Genomic DNA, 16,672 nt, shown 5'->3' on the forward strand with positions numbered 1-16,672 from the left:
TTTAGTTAGCTGGTTCGTTTTGGAGGGTGAAGGAGTTGAAGCATTACTATTGAGTAAGCTGGTCTAGTAGGGTATACAAATATTTTACTGCATTTCTTGAGTCTCTTCCATGTTCTGCATACAAGTTTGCTTTGGATAATTTTTACCAAAGAATCTTTTTAAAAAATGCTAATTTTTGTGTTAACTACTGAAATCACCACATAAAATTCAACCTGTTCACTTAGCGAGAATAGACTCAAGCTAAGAATTTTGTGAGTACTGTCTTTGAGTAAATTTTTGTAGACCTCTGTAATGGTATCACCTTGGTATTAGTTTCTGCTGTGCTGCTTCTTGTTCTGTCAGAGAACTGGATCTCCAAGGAAAGATTTTTATTTATTTATTTGCTTTTTACTCTTTCTTTCCAGAAATGGCAATTTTCCTATGGAAAAGCTTATTTCAGACTACAAAGGGAAGGATACTACAGCAGAGAAGAGCATCACTGTATTATGGTGCTCTTGACTATGATGAAGAACTGATAAAGAAGAAACTTCAGCAGTTTGCTGGTGGATCCATCAACCTTTCCAAAGAACACAGTGGCATTGGGATACTTACCTTGAACAACTCCCGGCTAATGAATGCTTTCACAGGTATTAATTAGTTGGTGTGGATGCTGGTGGTTGCTTTTTTTCCCCTCCCCTTTCCATAAACAAAGCTGTGCCTTACCACTCTTTAGTTAGAAGAAGAACTGTTTGATTTTTAACCAGAGGTGTAGTAAATGTCCACTGTTCTGTGTGGTAACTTTGCCCTGTGCATCATAAATATAAGAAGTTCCCATTCTATAAAATCATTGTCTAACTTGAGAAGATGCAGCTAAAAGCATGGAGATTTTCCTGAATAACTCCCTGTCAGCATGTTATTATACAATCACAATTACACTGTTTGCTCTTTTTCTACAGTTTTTTTTCACTTATTTTTACCTTAAAATAGGTCTGTGCAAGGTACAGACTGTGGGCTGTGTGTTCATAGCTTACTTGTGGTAGTTAAAAGGGGCATGAGAAATAGGAGGTAATAGAAAGAGAAAACACAGAAGAATCCCAGTCTGCTGTGGAGATCGGGTGTGATGTAAGCCAGGTTGCTTAGACTAAACGTAAAACTGTGTTCCTTGTTTTCTGCATGTTTAACATGAGAGTCTCAGAACTGAGCTGTAGAAGTGTTGAGAAGTCACAACTGCTATTTAGGCCACTGTTAGCTATGTTTTGGCTATACTAGTGCTGCATAATGTCAGTGTTCTAAAATCATATCACACATCTCAAGTCTGACAGCCAAAATCAGATATTCTGTGGCTCAGTTAGTGTTCTGTAATGCAGTCTCTTCCCTCTTCATATGATTGCTATGAAAATAAATTATTAGTGTTTACCAATAGCTTAAATGTTCTAGTAGCAAACAAGAAGGTGTAAAAACTCAGGAGGAAATAAATAGTTGTATTTGTTGTTGTGAACCCAGATTAGAAAATGACCCTGGGACCAGACATTACATTTTTATCATTGTATGTAGAACCCTGTAGAGAGCAGTACTTCATTTTGCTAGGTAATCACCACAGAAATTTGCTCTGGGAGATCTTACTCTGATGGTTCAAGAGATTACTGCTTCTTTCTACTGTGCACCTCTGCCAGAGATTTTTGTTGTTACAGCAGGGAGTGTAGAAGCAAATGGCCCCTAGGATGCTGGCCCCTTGGATGCTGCAGATGATGATATGACATACTGATGTGCACTGCACTTCATTTTAACATTACTGTCTGTAAGCTGTAGATACTGAGGAACTAGTAAGCAATTTATCATTTTCCATTTGCTGTATATTGAGTAATACCCTTCAGGAGAAATATGAAAAGGAATAGGATGGACAAACCTTAAATTGCCACAAGAAGACCTGGTTGTCTTCATTTGCCAGAGCCTGTAAAATACACTGCCTAAATGAAATTCTGTTGTTGCTGTGTCTCAGAGCTTCTTGAAAGTGGCAGATGTGAATTTATGATACATGTATGCTTCCTTTAGAAAGCTGCAAAACATCATTAAACTGTTGAGAGAAATCCTATTTGCTGGGCATTTATTTTACACAGCAGCTTTTTATCTCAAAGGAGAATTATGTTTATTCGAAGCTTGAGCAACATATAGAACTGAAAATAGAACAGAATTATTGACAAATTGCTAATGGGCGATGTGGAGGCTGTTATGCCTTTTTTCTCTTCCTAATTGGAATCTGATAGCTACCTGTTTGAAATGGTCTCTTTGGAAACGAGCGTTAATAATGTCAGTTCAAGCCTAATGGAACCAATTTCAGCAACCCAATCTTTTGCTGAACTGAAGTTGAACTTTATTTAAGAAAGAAGGAAGCTAGCCTGCATGAACTAGATAATAACAGTGATAAAGTCAACTCTAGAGAATAAATTGAAAGTATTTATTGTTAGATTATAATTAAAATGCAAACAAGTGATTTATTCCAAGTAGATTTAGTGCTATGAGGAGGATGAACTTACAACTAGCACATAATGAAGAGCTAAGACTGACAGAATGGGGATTTTCTTTAGTTCTGTGTCCTCACCATTGAATCACATATACTGGGCAGTGTCTGTTGGTGAAATAATAGCTGTTGTCAGTGTACAGAGTGATGGAAGAGGTCATCTCCCTGGACGGGAAACAGGTATTGGCCACCTTCTCTCATCTCCCCTGCTATTGCATGCAACTGCCTGATAACAGTTCTTGTTTGTATGTTCAGTTTTTTAGTGTTATTGGTCTTAACTGAAAAACTAGTTGTTTGGCTCATAATAGTCTGTGGAAAGGCTCAGTAGCTTACTGCTCCGATTATAAAGAGCACTGCAAATAATGGCTGTGCTGCATCTTGTCTTTGGCAAAGATTTGATGTCAGTCAAAATGCCTTTATTATAAGAAAATTTGGGGTATGCAAAAGGTTAAATCCAGGGAGTTGATTCACACGTATTTAAAGAGTGTTTAATGTCCACTTAATTCTTTACTCCATTGGGAACATTGTCAAAAAGTATCAAAACTAAGGTGGAGGTCCTTTACAGAGTGCTAACGTGCTTACTTCATAAGAAACTGCAAGTAAAACATGGAGAAAGAAAGGAGCTGCTGCATCAGGGTGGCTGCTATCAGGCAATTTTAGGACAAGAAAAAATCAGCATATGTAGACACAAGTGTTGTAGAAGAGAAGGAAAGATTATCTAAGGCATGCTTATGTCTGAAAAAGATAGTCCTGTCCACTCACATTCTTGTCTAAGGAGAGTGGAGCTCAAAGTATCATCAGCCTGTACGTAACCTATTTTTTTTAAATTAATCTCTTTAAATATTTGCCTTAAGACTGCTTTACAGTCATAGGCATATGAAGAGGAAGATCTTGTAATTAAGATTGTATAAGGTCAGTTGGTGTGGAGGATAGGAAAAGGTTTTAAACTAAAAGAGGGTGATTCAGATTAAACATTAGGAAGATATTTTCTAATAGGAGAGTGGTGAGGCTATGGTTGCCCAGAGAAGCTGTGGTCCCCCTTGTCTGGAGGGGTTCAAGGCCAGGTTGGATGGAGCCCTGGGCAGCCGGAGCTGATGGGTGGTAGCCCTGCCCATGGCAGGGGTCTTTAGAGTTCCCTTCCAACCTGAATGATTCTGTGCTTCTGTGATTCTAAGATGATACTGTCTAGGATACTAGCTCTAGAAACATGAGTATAGAAGTTCATGTTAGGAAGGGTTATGGCCTGTAGATGGAAACCCTTTTGGTTTCTAGATGGGAAAGTTGGTGAGGGAGTAGTTGTATAATTAGCTGTGTGATTGTCATGGTTTTATGATTTTTGTTATATTATTGATATTCTACATAAAACCAGCACAGTGATAGAGACTGGGAAAGTTGTCTTCACTAGTTGGTCAGTCAGCAACAGTTGTATAGGTTTTAATCGTACATTCATGTGAAGTCAATTAAAAACAGAGATCTGTAACTGGAAGAGAGAGCTTTTCTTGCTGAAGAATGAATTCCTTTGGACGTCAGATATTAATTCACACTTCAGTGTTATGCAGGAAAAAATGAAAATAATCGCAGGCATGGACTGTTGCTCAAATTCTATATATAGTTGATGAAGACTGCAGGTGTGGTCAGAAGTCTTTGGAAGTAGAGCCTGCCAATGCAAGTTCAGGCAATTGCTTTGGGTAGTGCATAAAAATTGTTTTTACTGAACAAACTACATTCTGTTCTCAGCAGCTCATGGTAACAGTTCTGAATTGTTCTTCAAGCTTCTCAATTCTGCACTTTAAATGTGAGGTTTAATAAAATTTATCCTAGCACTGGCAATTTTTCCACCTTTCATCCTTTTTCCCAGTTTATGTAGAACAGAAATTAAATAATCCAAAAATGTCTAACACTGGTGATTAACATACTTGTAATAGTCCGTAGTATGAGAAGGTTCTTTAACAGAATATTATGTTTAAGCTAGAAGTAAAGAGCTGGTACTGTTCAATCCCTACATTTCAAGCCGTGGGTATAATTTCCAAAGAGCTTTTCTAGACAGGTACCATAGAGGGAATAAAAGGAGTTTCAGAAGGATAATTTAAAACTATTCTTTTAAAAGACACAAGAGGCTTTGCTTCTATTTTCAAATGTTATTTTTATTTTTTTTTATTGGATGAACATATCATGGACCTTCAATGTAGTTTGCTCTTAAGCCTTTTTTTTTTATATATATTTTTTCAATATTTCCAGTTGAATATGCCGAGTGAAATGGCAGTAGTGTTGAATTGACTTAGAGAGGCTGATCTGAATAGACAAAAATAAGTTCAGATGTCTTGAGTTCATACAATTACAAAAAATAAATCAAGTACGATTTGTGTTTACCTCCATGCACTTCTTTGTTTTGCTTTGATGAGTGTAATGCAAATTGCAGAATACTGTTCAGAGTTCCAAGGAGTGTATTGCTGAGTAAAAATACGTCAGTGCTTGTGTGAGGGGAGGAGGGGAGTTTAAGATGATACTTTCCCTTGTGTTTTTAAGTCTATCATGCATTAATGTTAACTTGATGTAGGTATTGAAAAATGTAGTGTGAAACATGCTGGTCATAATCATTTTGTTTTAAAAGTATTGCTTTTCCCCTCTTCTAACAGGCACTATGATGCTAGAACTCCAGGAGAGAGTAACTGAACTGGAAAACTGGAAGGATGGCAAAGGCCTTATCATCTGTGGTGCAGGAAACACCTTTTGTTCAGGATCTGATTTGAATGCTGTCAAAGCAATATCCAATTCTCAGGCAAGTAGCGTAGAAAGACTTTGGAGAAAAATGAGCTTTCTGGTTTTCTGAGGTCTCTTTCAGACACTCTGTGTTATGCTGCAATTGTACACGGAAGTTGCAGGATAGAGCTTTTCGTGGTTGAAAAAATACTGGCAGCCTCTTTAATCCACAATTTAGGTATTATGGTAATGGATTTATAACTCTGAATTTCTGTATTACATCTTTTTAGCCTCTTCTTTTTTCAAAAAATGCCTTTTCAGTTTCTTGGAACATTACATGGTAATTGACTCATAAAATAACATGTGCTTCAGTAGTTTCACCTTCAAAAGCAGGGAGAAATAATAATTTCTCATATATTCCCAGTCCAAAAGCAATTTTAAGTAGTGTGGCTGCTATTACAAGAACATTTCAATTTTGTCAGCAAAGTGCCTGGACCTGGATAAAAAGAAAACTCGTCCAGTTGAGCCTTAGCATTGATTGTGTCAAGTTAGAGGAGTTCTGAGTAAGATGGGGATTGAAGAGGTATGGGTTGATGGCAGGTTTTCACTCATGCCACCTTGTCTTGACAACTTTCACATGTGCTGTTCTTTTTATGGGCTAATATATGGTTCTAGGCAATGTTTGACTTCATTAGCAGTGAGGGATGTGGGCCTTTCTGTGATATTGCCACATCCCAATTTGAAACTGTGGTAACTGATAGGCTGGTGCTTTTCTGTGCCCATTTCCAGTTATAGAATTTGACAGTACAAGTTAGTTTTTATTGATCAGTTCAGTAAGAAACTGATTTACCTAGTGTTTGTCTTCAGAGATTGCTTCTGTTGATGAAATTAAGCATCATAAAAACCTCTGTCTGAAGTATTTCTGGCCTGGTAACATAAGTGGGATGGTCCAGCTTTCAAAAGGTACAGTAGGCTTATTTCATCTGTGGAACACCCAGAGAGGTGTGCTTTTCCTGATACGAGGGCACCCTGCCATATAAATACATTTTTTTAGGCATTTTCATTTTGTATGTTTATTAGCTCATCATTTTTAAAATAGAAATGTCAGTGATCTATTTATTTAGTTAGTTTTTCAATTTCTTATAGCATTATAGAAACAGAAAAGGAGAGAAAACCAAGCATGGACTTCTTTTTTTTCTTATCTACAGTCTAAGCTTTCTTTCAAAGTTCTACGTTTAGTAATCCTCAGTGATTCTGCTTCCATCCTCTCTTTGAAGTTTAATATTCTGTCTGTATGTTTATATAAGTTACTTGGAGCCACTGATGTGGGAGATAGGTCTCATGTAAAGATTAGGAGCCTTAGCAGAGATGCTGGACAGAAGGAAATATGTTGGTATTACTTACAACTGTGTTGAAAACTTTCTGTGACAATGTAGATCTCACACTAGGGTTTAAATGAAAAAGCAAGAGCCATCAGAAATAAACCAAGAATAGTTAAACCTGATTGCTTTATATTTCTTTTGGAGAGTTCAAATTATTTATTCTGAAGTGAGAGTTCCTGTGCAATAGCCACTCCTAAACCATCTCTTGGGATTTAAATCTTTATTAAATAAAACTTCAATAGAATAGGAAGTAGTATTTGCTGCTCTTTAGTCTTGCTGAACTCTGCTTTGTACCTTGCTGCAGATCAGAGAGTTTTGTTTGGTTTCAGGTTAAAAGAAGATTAAGTTTTCAATCCACAAGTATCTCTAAGGTGCTTTGGTTTTCTGTTCTATGAGGCTGCTTCAGCCTGTAGCTTTTAGCAGTGACAGGTGATGCACTTGAGTGAGGGCAATCCCAAACATGTATACAGACTAAGAGAAGAACTTGGGAGCAGCCCTGCCGAGAGGGCTTAGGGGTCCTGGTAGATGAAAAACAGCATGAGGTAGCAGCGTGCACTTGCAGTTGAGAAGGCCAACAGTATTCTGAGCAGCATCAAAACTGGGACAGCCAGCAGGGTGAGGGAGGAGATTGTCCCTCTCTATGCTGCCTTTGTGAGGCCCCATCTGGAGTACTGTGTCCAGGCATGGGGCCCCCAGCAAAAGAAAAATGCTGAGCTTTTGGAGAGGGTCCAGAGAAGGGCTGCAAGGAGAACCTCTCCTGTGAAGACAGATGGAGGGAGCTGAATTTGTTCAGCCTGGAGAAAAGAAGGCTGCGGGGATACCTCATTGTGGCTTTCCAGTATTTAAAGGGAGATTATAAACAGGAGGGAAATGAACTTTTTACATAGATAGCAATAGGGGAAAGGGGAATAGTTTTAAACTAAAGGAAGGGAGAGATTAGATGTCAGGAGAAAGTTTTTCACAATAGCTTTTTTTTTTTTTTTTTTTTTTTTAATCAGGAAGTCTTTCAAATTCTGTTGTCCAAGACTCAAGATAACTGATAATTTTTTTTTCAGGGTGTTTTCTATTTAGACATTTTTGCATGTGATACACAGTAATCCATACACTACTTGATTACAGGAAGACTTTTATTTTTCTCAGTCATAACTGCATTCATCAAGCTGTCCTGTTCTGGCATTAATCTTTCTTTCCTTATTTATATACATCTCAAAATTTGGTATTAACTGAAATGGCCAAGTTGAATGCAAGAACTCAGCCACAATGAAATGGAATTGCCTTTGTCTTGCTTCTTTTGCAGCTGTATCCTTGTGGGTACAGTATGGGAACTGTTCAAGTACATGTTTGAGAACTGATAACCTGAATCATGGTGTGACTTTTGAACTTCCTGGTGAAAAATGTTAAGGCAGCTATCACAGAAGATTTTATTATTCTTTAATTTGGTGTGGAAATAGAGCTGCTGATCTTAATGGATGTAGAAGGTGGCTGCAGCGAATAACAAAAGCCTCTGTTTATAAATCAACGTACTGAATTTTTCAAGCAGGCCATTAACATAGCAAAGCTGAATTAACTGATTCCTGTGAAGCCATTGTCATAGCATCTGTCCTTAAAAAACATAAAGCTTTTTGGCTTTGGGCAGAGTATGTCATGGAAATTTATTAATTATTAATAAATTAACAATAAATTGGCTGAAATTGACCTATTTCTTTTTTGCAAGACCCTATTCCAAGAGATAATTAAGATTCTCGGCATCTTTTCTTTCTCTGAGATATGAGTCAGAAAGTTTTAATTAAGGCAGATTCTTTGATTTGACAATTGCTGTCAGTACAGAGACGTTTGTTCTTTTTCTTCCTGCCATTTTTTTGAAAGACCAGCTGATACTTTTACCTACAAATTCTGGATTAAATCGTGCATCTGCAGTTCAGTTAATATAAATAAATATATTTATATATTGTATGTGTGTGTATGTATATATATATATATATAATATATGTATATATATATATATATACACATATATATATATATACAACCACGGTCATATCACACCACTTGGGTCAGTTGTGTGTGTACTCATAGTCTACATTGTATGACTGGAAAAGAGTGTAAAGAACAGGGGAGGCAGGCAGATAATGATTTTGATTCAGTAGGTTTTCTTAGCATCCAGCAATTTATGACTTAAGGCTGGAACTGAAGGTGTTACTTTTCTGTTCTATCTAGTTGTTCTTGCATGTAGTTGTCTAGGGGATACAGTGTTGCATCCTCCTGCAAACTATTTCACAGTTTAACGCTATGTTGTAGGATGAAGTGTTGTGAGTCTGAGCTCTTCTTGTACTGGAAAAGGAGCAGTTGTTCCCTAAGTCACTATCATTTGCAAGCTGATGTTTAAAAAGAAAAGAAAACAGACAAAAGTAAAACACAAGGAAGAGGGAAGTAATGATCTTTCTTTTTTCTTTCTTTCCTCTCCTCTATTTATCTGAAATGCTTTTGGTGCAAACAAACAAAAAATTAGTTGGTAAATTTTATCTTGTTTACAATTCTGTGAATTTGAAACAGTATGAAGTTTGCAGCCATCCATGGTCCTATATGAACCTTTAAAGCTCTTGATGGATGTTTGCCTGGGAGAACTGAGAAGAGGAAATTCAGAGGAAAAGCTATAAAATTTCACATCACAGAAACTTGGTATTGCAATTGTTTTTATAGTGTCTTAGTTCTATCTGAAATTCTAATAAATGATTATTAGAATTTCCCGGGGAAGATTTAGATTAGATTTGAGGAAACATTTTTTCTCTGAAAGAGTGGTCAGGCACTGGAATGGCCTGCCTAGGGAGGTGGTTGAGGCACCATCCCTAGCGCTGTTCAAGAAGCGTTTAGATGAGGTGCTGAGGGATTTGATTTAGTAGTTGGGTAGGGATAGTGATAGGAGGATGGTTGGGCTAGATGATCTTGTAGGTCCTTTCCAACCTTACGAACCTATGATCCTATGATTGAGAGGGCTTTTTTTTTTGTTTGTTTGTTTTTAACTAAATCAATACTAAGTTTCTGATGGTGCTTAGTGGGTTTGGGCTGGAATTTGAGCAAGATTAACAAAATGCAAATCCCGTTAGAGTGAATATAATGAACGCTCATATCTACCTTGTTTAATTGTGTCACATTAGAATTACTTATTTTTAAATTTTCTGTTCTTTGTAGGATGGGATGAATATGTGCATGTTTATGCAAAATACCTTGACCAGACTTATGAGGTAGTATATTTTCTTTACTCTTCTTTGTAAGTAATTATAATGATTGAAATTTGTTTTAGCTAACTCTTTAATGAGATGTTTAAGCGTGTAATTTTGAATCCCAGAGCTTGTATTTGCATATTGTTCAGGTAAGTATTTGTGGATTTGAATTAAACCTTGACAGTTGCATTGTTAGACCTTCCTGAGATTGGAACAGAAAAACAAAAACAAAAAAGAAAAACCTGTAAAAACTGAAAGTTTGCATGTGGAGGGCCAAGAGATAAGCAGAGTTAAGGAAATCAAAGTCTTCGAAGTATCTGACTTCTGTAACTCACTAGAAATCAGTTGTTCTTAACAAACAAGCAGGGCCAGCTTATACAGCCTACGCAGGGAACGTTTATCTAATGTACTTATTTAATCTTCCCACTTCATAAGAACATATTCAGTTCTACCATCTGGTACTTCTGTTCTTGTTTTTTTTTCTTTTATTTAGATTTAGCTTCTTTTAAGAAATCACATTTCTATTGCATGCATGTGTGGTAGGTTCCATTTTTTTGTATGCTCAGGCCCCTGGAAAGATAATTACTTTGTGTGTTCAAGTAGTATATATGAGAAAATGTTATGAGCTAACTTTGCTCTGTAGAACTGCCCTGGAGACTGGAGACTTATTAATACTAATACTGGAAAGTAGGGAATCCTCAGAGTCAGAATTAGCTTCTGCTTTATATAAGTTGGCCTCGGTATAATCAAGATTGATGTGGCAAAGCAAAGAGGAAAAAGATGTATGAAGATGAAGCTGTCACCTCAGGGGTCTTGATTTAGAATATGTTGCACTGTATTCCATTTGTGGTTCAGGTGGAGTGCTAAATTGCTGTCTGGCCAAGTCTGTCTTACAGTGGATCAATCTCCATCAGAGAGAGCTGAGGCAAACTGTGATCCTGAAGGAGGTGCCTCAAACGGATGAGGTGACTGTGAATGTAGGATAATTGGACCATATCTTCTGGTTCCTCATAGATTGGAGGAATAATGAGATTTCTTTCTTCCAGTGGGTTCCCCTGTGTGATTTATTGTGTCAAGTGTACTGCAATAAGTGGACTTGGCCTGTAAGAAATTGTTGGTGCTTCTGTTAAAGTAGAAATAAACCCAAATACATGATTGTGTTTGGGAAGGCTGACTTCTGAATGTACTTATAACGCTGTGCAATGAGTTAAATGTTTCTTCATAGTAAAAGATGAAACAGTTTTACCAGCATGAAAAATCTAGGTCTGACTAATTATCTTCATTTCTTAGGGTACTTAGCTTATTCTAAGTCAGTCACTGTTTATTAGTATTAATTTCACTATTAGAGAATAGCAAAGATTTCTCCCTATGTACTCTTCCTTCCCTATGTCCATTAAATAACCTTCAATGTCATTAAACACAGCTTCATCAAAGGTAGCAGATTGTTGCTATCCTCAAAGGACAGTTTTGTCCTCCAAAAAACATTTTGTTGGTTGAGATGGTAGCACTGCTGTTTGAAGAAGCTGCTGAAGTTGTTATGCTAAATCTCATTATTTTTAGATAACCCAGCTGTGCAGTTCTTAGGGTCCTTATCTACTGCTCTTTGTACTGTGCTGGCTTAGCATTTAGTCTTGTGTTGCTGTCCTTCTTGCAGATAATCTTTTCAGGTATAATCTGTAGTATGTATTTTTCCCTAACATAATAGGTGATCTGCTCTGCTGTGATTCTGTTAGCTATTTCTGTCTTGCTGCTTCATTGTGAGATCCCATATTAATTGTGGAATAATTGCTTCAGTGTAAGTGGTTTTTTTTGCTGGTTATCTGCAAAGATGTAGTTATTTGGATAAGATGGAGCAGTGTGTTTTTCTGAACTTCTCCTATAGAGATAGTTTGTCTGAATCCTTTTTATTTCTCAAACTTAACAAGAATTTTGCTCACACAACTCTCTTGTGTAGGTTGCCATTGATCAGCATTGCACTCATCCAAGGAAAAGCTCTTGGAGGAGGAGCAGAACTTACCACAGCATGTGATTTCAGGTAAGACTGACAGTTTGAGTAGTCACCATATTCCGTTGACGATTTAATGACTGTACCTATAAAATCTAGGAAGCATTAAGTACTGCTTTTTCTTGGAGTTGTGTCTATGAATTCCAAGGCATTAAATTAGTCCTGTTTGCTTGGTCAGTAAACTCCAGGAAACTCCATCTTTTCCTGTGATAGTACAGAGGAAAGGTGTTTTACTGCTGAGTTACGTGTTTAGAATCAGTATGTAAAACAAGAGTAATGAGGAGCTTTAGCAACTATCATTGAACTATTGCTCTTGCAACAGCCTCTGCATTGCAGCATTGTAAATACTTGGTAAAAGGTGTCTTGTTTGACAAGTGTGGTGTTGGCTGGACTGCACCTCAGAGTCCTCTGCGAGTCCACTGACTGAAAGTGGATCGTATTATCCCTGAAGAGGAGTTTAAGGAATATGAGCATAATGAAATGGATTCTTTTGGCTTTCTAAAATGTATATTCTCTATTCTTACTCCAGCTATGTTGTTTGACATACTGTATAATTATAATCATTGTCAAGTATCTCTTATTTGCATAAGTGAGCAGCTGCAATTCCTCTGATGTGCTGCCATAGTTATTGCAAAAATTACAGTTGTTGATCAATTTTCCACTGCTTTCTAACACACTCATCCACTGCAACTAAATAATAGCAATTCAGAAGCAGCAAATGGGACTTAATTAATAAAAGAAACAAGCTAGAGAAAGATGTTGTGTGCTGTTATTGGTCCTGAATTTGAAGATTTCAATACTTGGCAACAAACTCCTTGTTCTTTTGAGCAGATATAAGTGGAACATAAATTTTGTCTTGAATCAGTAGATACCAAATGAGAAACTTGAGAACAAACTGGAGAAGTTTGTTTTCTTCCTTGAATAAACTGGTCAGAGAGAATGAGTGATCTGTGGCTGCTTTTGATTTTAAATTTTTGACTAGGTTTTTTTTTCACGGTTAAACTACCAGAATGCTTGGTCCTGGCCTGAAAAACTTTGTTTATGTATACCAATTTGTACTGCATTAATTATATTGACATTGAAGTGATTCACTTGAACCAAAGTGGCTTATATACCTTCTTAGAAACACGCTCTAGTGGCATGATACGATCTCTACTGAAGTAGAAACGTGGACAAATTCAATCTTAAAATAGCTGATGTGGCTTTACTGGTGTTAATAGGCTGTTCCTTCCAGTGGCAGCTCTTGTGGCTGATTGTTTCTTATTCTCTTTTCCACCAGCTGATTTAAAATTGGATTAGGGAAGTCTTGCATGAAGTTTGTCACATTTATTGCTGATGAAAGGGCAGCGGTGAGAAGAGAAAGCATCTTGGGTTATTCCATCTTCTATCTGAAAGAGGATGTCTTCTCAGGACATCTTCAATCTTAGCTTACTTATGGATTGTTGCAGTATGTCTCTCCATAAGAAGCAAGATCCTTTTAAGATCATAAACACACAATTTGTTTTTTAAATCATTCTCTAGACAAGTGTGAGGTAATTAAAATCCTTTCAGACTTCCTGATATGAAAATTAGGAAGATGAAGCTTCTGTCACTATTATCTCACTTCTGTATTTCTGTAAATCTGAGCAATGTAAAACCATGCACGTATCAAACCTCTTTAGGCAGTGGAGCTTTTTAGTAGTTTCAAGAAATGTAGACTTTTTCAATATGCCTCTACTGTATATTTTCTCTTCTGAATCTGTGAAAGCAACTGGGGGATTCTGCTGCCAAAAGTCAGTGTATGTTGTTGCTATGCTCAACAGTGCAGCCATTTCAGTGAAATACACAAATGACAGTGATGTTGAAGCTCTTGCCTGATTCGGTGATGCAATTTTTCAGAAAAATGACCTTAATTCTATGTGTGGAAACCTGAAGTGTGTTGTGTATTGGCACAATACATGAAGTTAAGGAGCATGGAGTTTGCAGATTAGTTAAGGAATTTGTGCAGGGCTTACAGTGGGTTGCTGGGCAATAAACTAATGATTAGGTATAGGACGTAAATAGTTTGATAATGAATCTGTCTGTTCAATTAGCAGACCATGTTAATCTTTGAGTTTATTAGTATCAATAGGCTAGCAGCCAATAGCCAGAACAACTAATTTTGCATTCTGAACTGTCCCGTCTTCCGTTTCACACTGGTCCCTTTGAGAAATGTCACTGGGTCAATCTGCATAGGTTTTCAGACACTTGTATAGCTGTGAAAATCTGGCTGTACCTTTCTCGGTAAATGCACTTCATTCTACCTGAGTGTGTTTGAAAAATACACTTCCCTGGCAACCTCCTTTTTCTTCTCTAATGCTACTGTAACCAGGATAGAGCCATTACAGTTCCATGTGAATCCAGTATAAAAGGGAGTATTTTCAGGCAGAGAACAAGAGTAAAAAGAAGAAAAATCACCTACATCTCGTACCATTGATGTCAAAATGGTACATCAGTAGAAGGGGAAGTATAATTGCCTTTTTAACTATAGTTTCTTAAGGCAGAACTGATGTGACACAGTTAAATCACAAGGGGCCTATTTCATTGTTCTTGTTTGTGCTTAGCAGTATTTTACCTCATAAAAAGCACCGATGATTTAAAGGGGCATTTGCTTTCTGCACAGTCTCTTGCTGTCTGTAGGAGTGGTAGAATCAAGCTTTTATAAAGGGAAGAAGCTTATACTGGTAGTTGCCAATACCACGTTGGCCTTACTGCATTTTAATCAGATGTTTTCTATATTTTTGTGAAAGCATGCTTCTTAGTATTTTAAGGTGATGAGTGTGTTCCGTTACCGTTCCGTTCTTATGTTACCACATAAGAAATGCACTGAAATATGCTATTGTTGAATAGCTTACATTGTTTGTGTTCTTGTAATGATTTATATACTTTTACAAGCATGCATTAAATGCAATTAATACAGAATGACCAGGGCAGAGGAGTACAGCCACTATATAAAGGTAGACCCACTGTGACTGACTCACTTCTCAGTTGTAGGCACTCATCCCTTTATTAGTTTACAGTTCATTTGCTGCTCCTTTAAAACAAGAAGAAAAACCACCAAAACAAAAAAGAGCACCTCGGTACTGAAGAGAGCATGATATGAATGGTGCAGTGTTATGGGAGGGGATTCACACATTCATGAGTTCTTGCAAATTCTGTAAATAACATTGCTGCACCTTGTCAGGAGCAGAGTCAGTAGCTAAATCTCAGAATGTGTTCTCACAACTTTAGGTGCTTACTGTATGCCACTGATCACTTGTTTAGCTATATTCTAGTTCCCTCTCACATTTATATGTCTGTATACACCCACACATAAAACGCCCTTCAAATCAGTTGGCAATTTTAGAATTTCATTGCAGTCACGCATCACTTCACATTTTTAGAACCCTGGGAGGTTTCTTAGTACAATTTTCAGATGAATTTCCAGAGCACTGCGCTATAGAAGCAGGCTATGTGAAACATTTAAAACTGGATTTTGAATCTCATGCATTTATTACAGTCTTCCACACAAAGGATTTTTTTATATATAGTCTACAGTTCAAATTGACCACTGATTTTACTGAAAATATAAGTAACAGCAACATAACATGAATTTGAGTTGAAGTTTTCTTTTTGAGGTCATCTTTTTGTAGAGATTTACTTCATTCAATTTTTTTTTTCTTTAGGATGCCAAACCATTTTATTGTGAATGAAGGAGATTTTTGTTTTTAGCATGTGTTTACCTTTAGACCACTAACACTATGTAATCTTATGCCCTTTCTGTATATAATTCTTTGCTGTTCAGGAATAATAGAGTTAGCCCAGTCAGTAGAAAACCAGATAAGACAGATTTTAGGGAATGCAGAGTTGGATCCATGCTAATTCCTGCTGAGACACCAGACTGTTATTCTGCTGTAGAGAAGCATTCTAGGTTCAAGAAGAATTAGTTTTGGGAGAGTAGAAATGCGTGGAAATAGTCTGTTACGATTGCATCTGTGAAATGACTCATCCCCAGTGTAGATAAACAGCCTCTAGGTATTTGACACTCCGCTGCTGACTTTCACTGCCAAAATAATCTTCCTTTCCTTATTTTTTTAATATCAGATACCTCCACAAGTTGATTAATGTAAAGCCTGAGAAGCACTTCTGTATTTGAGTCCGCTAACTGTAAGGTGGAGTTATACTGAGCTGTGACTTCAAAAAAAGGGCAAACTGACTGAACAGTTCACCTCAATGGAGGAGAAGGAGGATGTCCCTGCTGCTTCTCTCAGCTCAGTGCTTATTCATATGCCAAGCACCACTGAAAATGCCTGTATGAATCAAACTTAAAAGTAATAGGCTAGATGTTTTTTTGCTTTTGTAGTGAGTGATTTGCAGAAAGCTAGAAATGGCTAGAACCAATGTAAAGGTGGAACTAGGTGACTAGGAGGTGATGACAAACAGGAGAGGATGGGAATAGAATCTTCTCTTGGCTTTAGAGAGCTGTTAGATTTGCCTCAGTTTTGCCCCATTGAAGGAATATAAACAGAAGTATTCTTAGTCTTTAATACTCTGGGTAGCAGTATAGTTAACATTGTAAATAGATACTTAAAGGATGGTTGTTCACATGAGTTACGGTTCACTGAAGTAACCAAATGGTCCCCCAAATGACTCAATCTGCTTGTTTGTTTGTTGTTGTGTCCATTTTTTAATCAAATAGGTACGCTGAATTAATCTATTTCTTTGTAAAAATTACCCTCACAATTTTTAACTTCCAGTCTTCTCCTTTATCCTCTGTTTCTCTTTTCCCCTCTAATCCAAAGTAGCCCAATATTTGTAGTAGATTTGGAGCACTACTGGCTGGACCTCTGTCTTTTTGATACTCCTTGAC

General features: G+C 37.1%; 1 protein-coding gene across 1 annotated transcript in view; it reads left to right on the plus strand.

Annotated features, from left to right (window-relative positions):
• The first annotated feature begins 406 nt into the window (after positions 1-406).
• The window catches only part of ECHDC1 (ethylmalonyl-CoA decarboxylase 1), a 28,034-nt gene continuing 11,768 nt past the window's right edge, over positions 407-16,672 (plus strand). Inside the window, exons 1-4 of the mRNA XM_065734300.1 lie at positions 407-626; positions 5,134-5,276; positions 9,769-9,821; positions 11,755-11,835. Of these exons, the coding sequence (XP_065590372.1) occupies positions 407-626; positions 5,134-5,276; positions 9,769-9,821; positions 11,755-11,835 (497 nt within the window). The remainder of the gene's footprint in view (positions 627-5,133; positions 5,277-9,768; positions 9,822-11,754; positions 11,836-16,672) is intronic.

This window comes from Cyrtonyx montezumae, unplaced genomic scaffold (assembly GCF_038088225.1).
Source record: "Cyrtonyx montezumae isolate F1298 unplaced genomic scaffold, pur_monq_1.0 scaffold_0, whole genome shotgun sequence".
Lineage (NCBI taxonomy): Eukaryota > Metazoa > Chordata > Aves > Galliformes > Odontophoridae > Cyrtonyx > Cyrtonyx montezumae.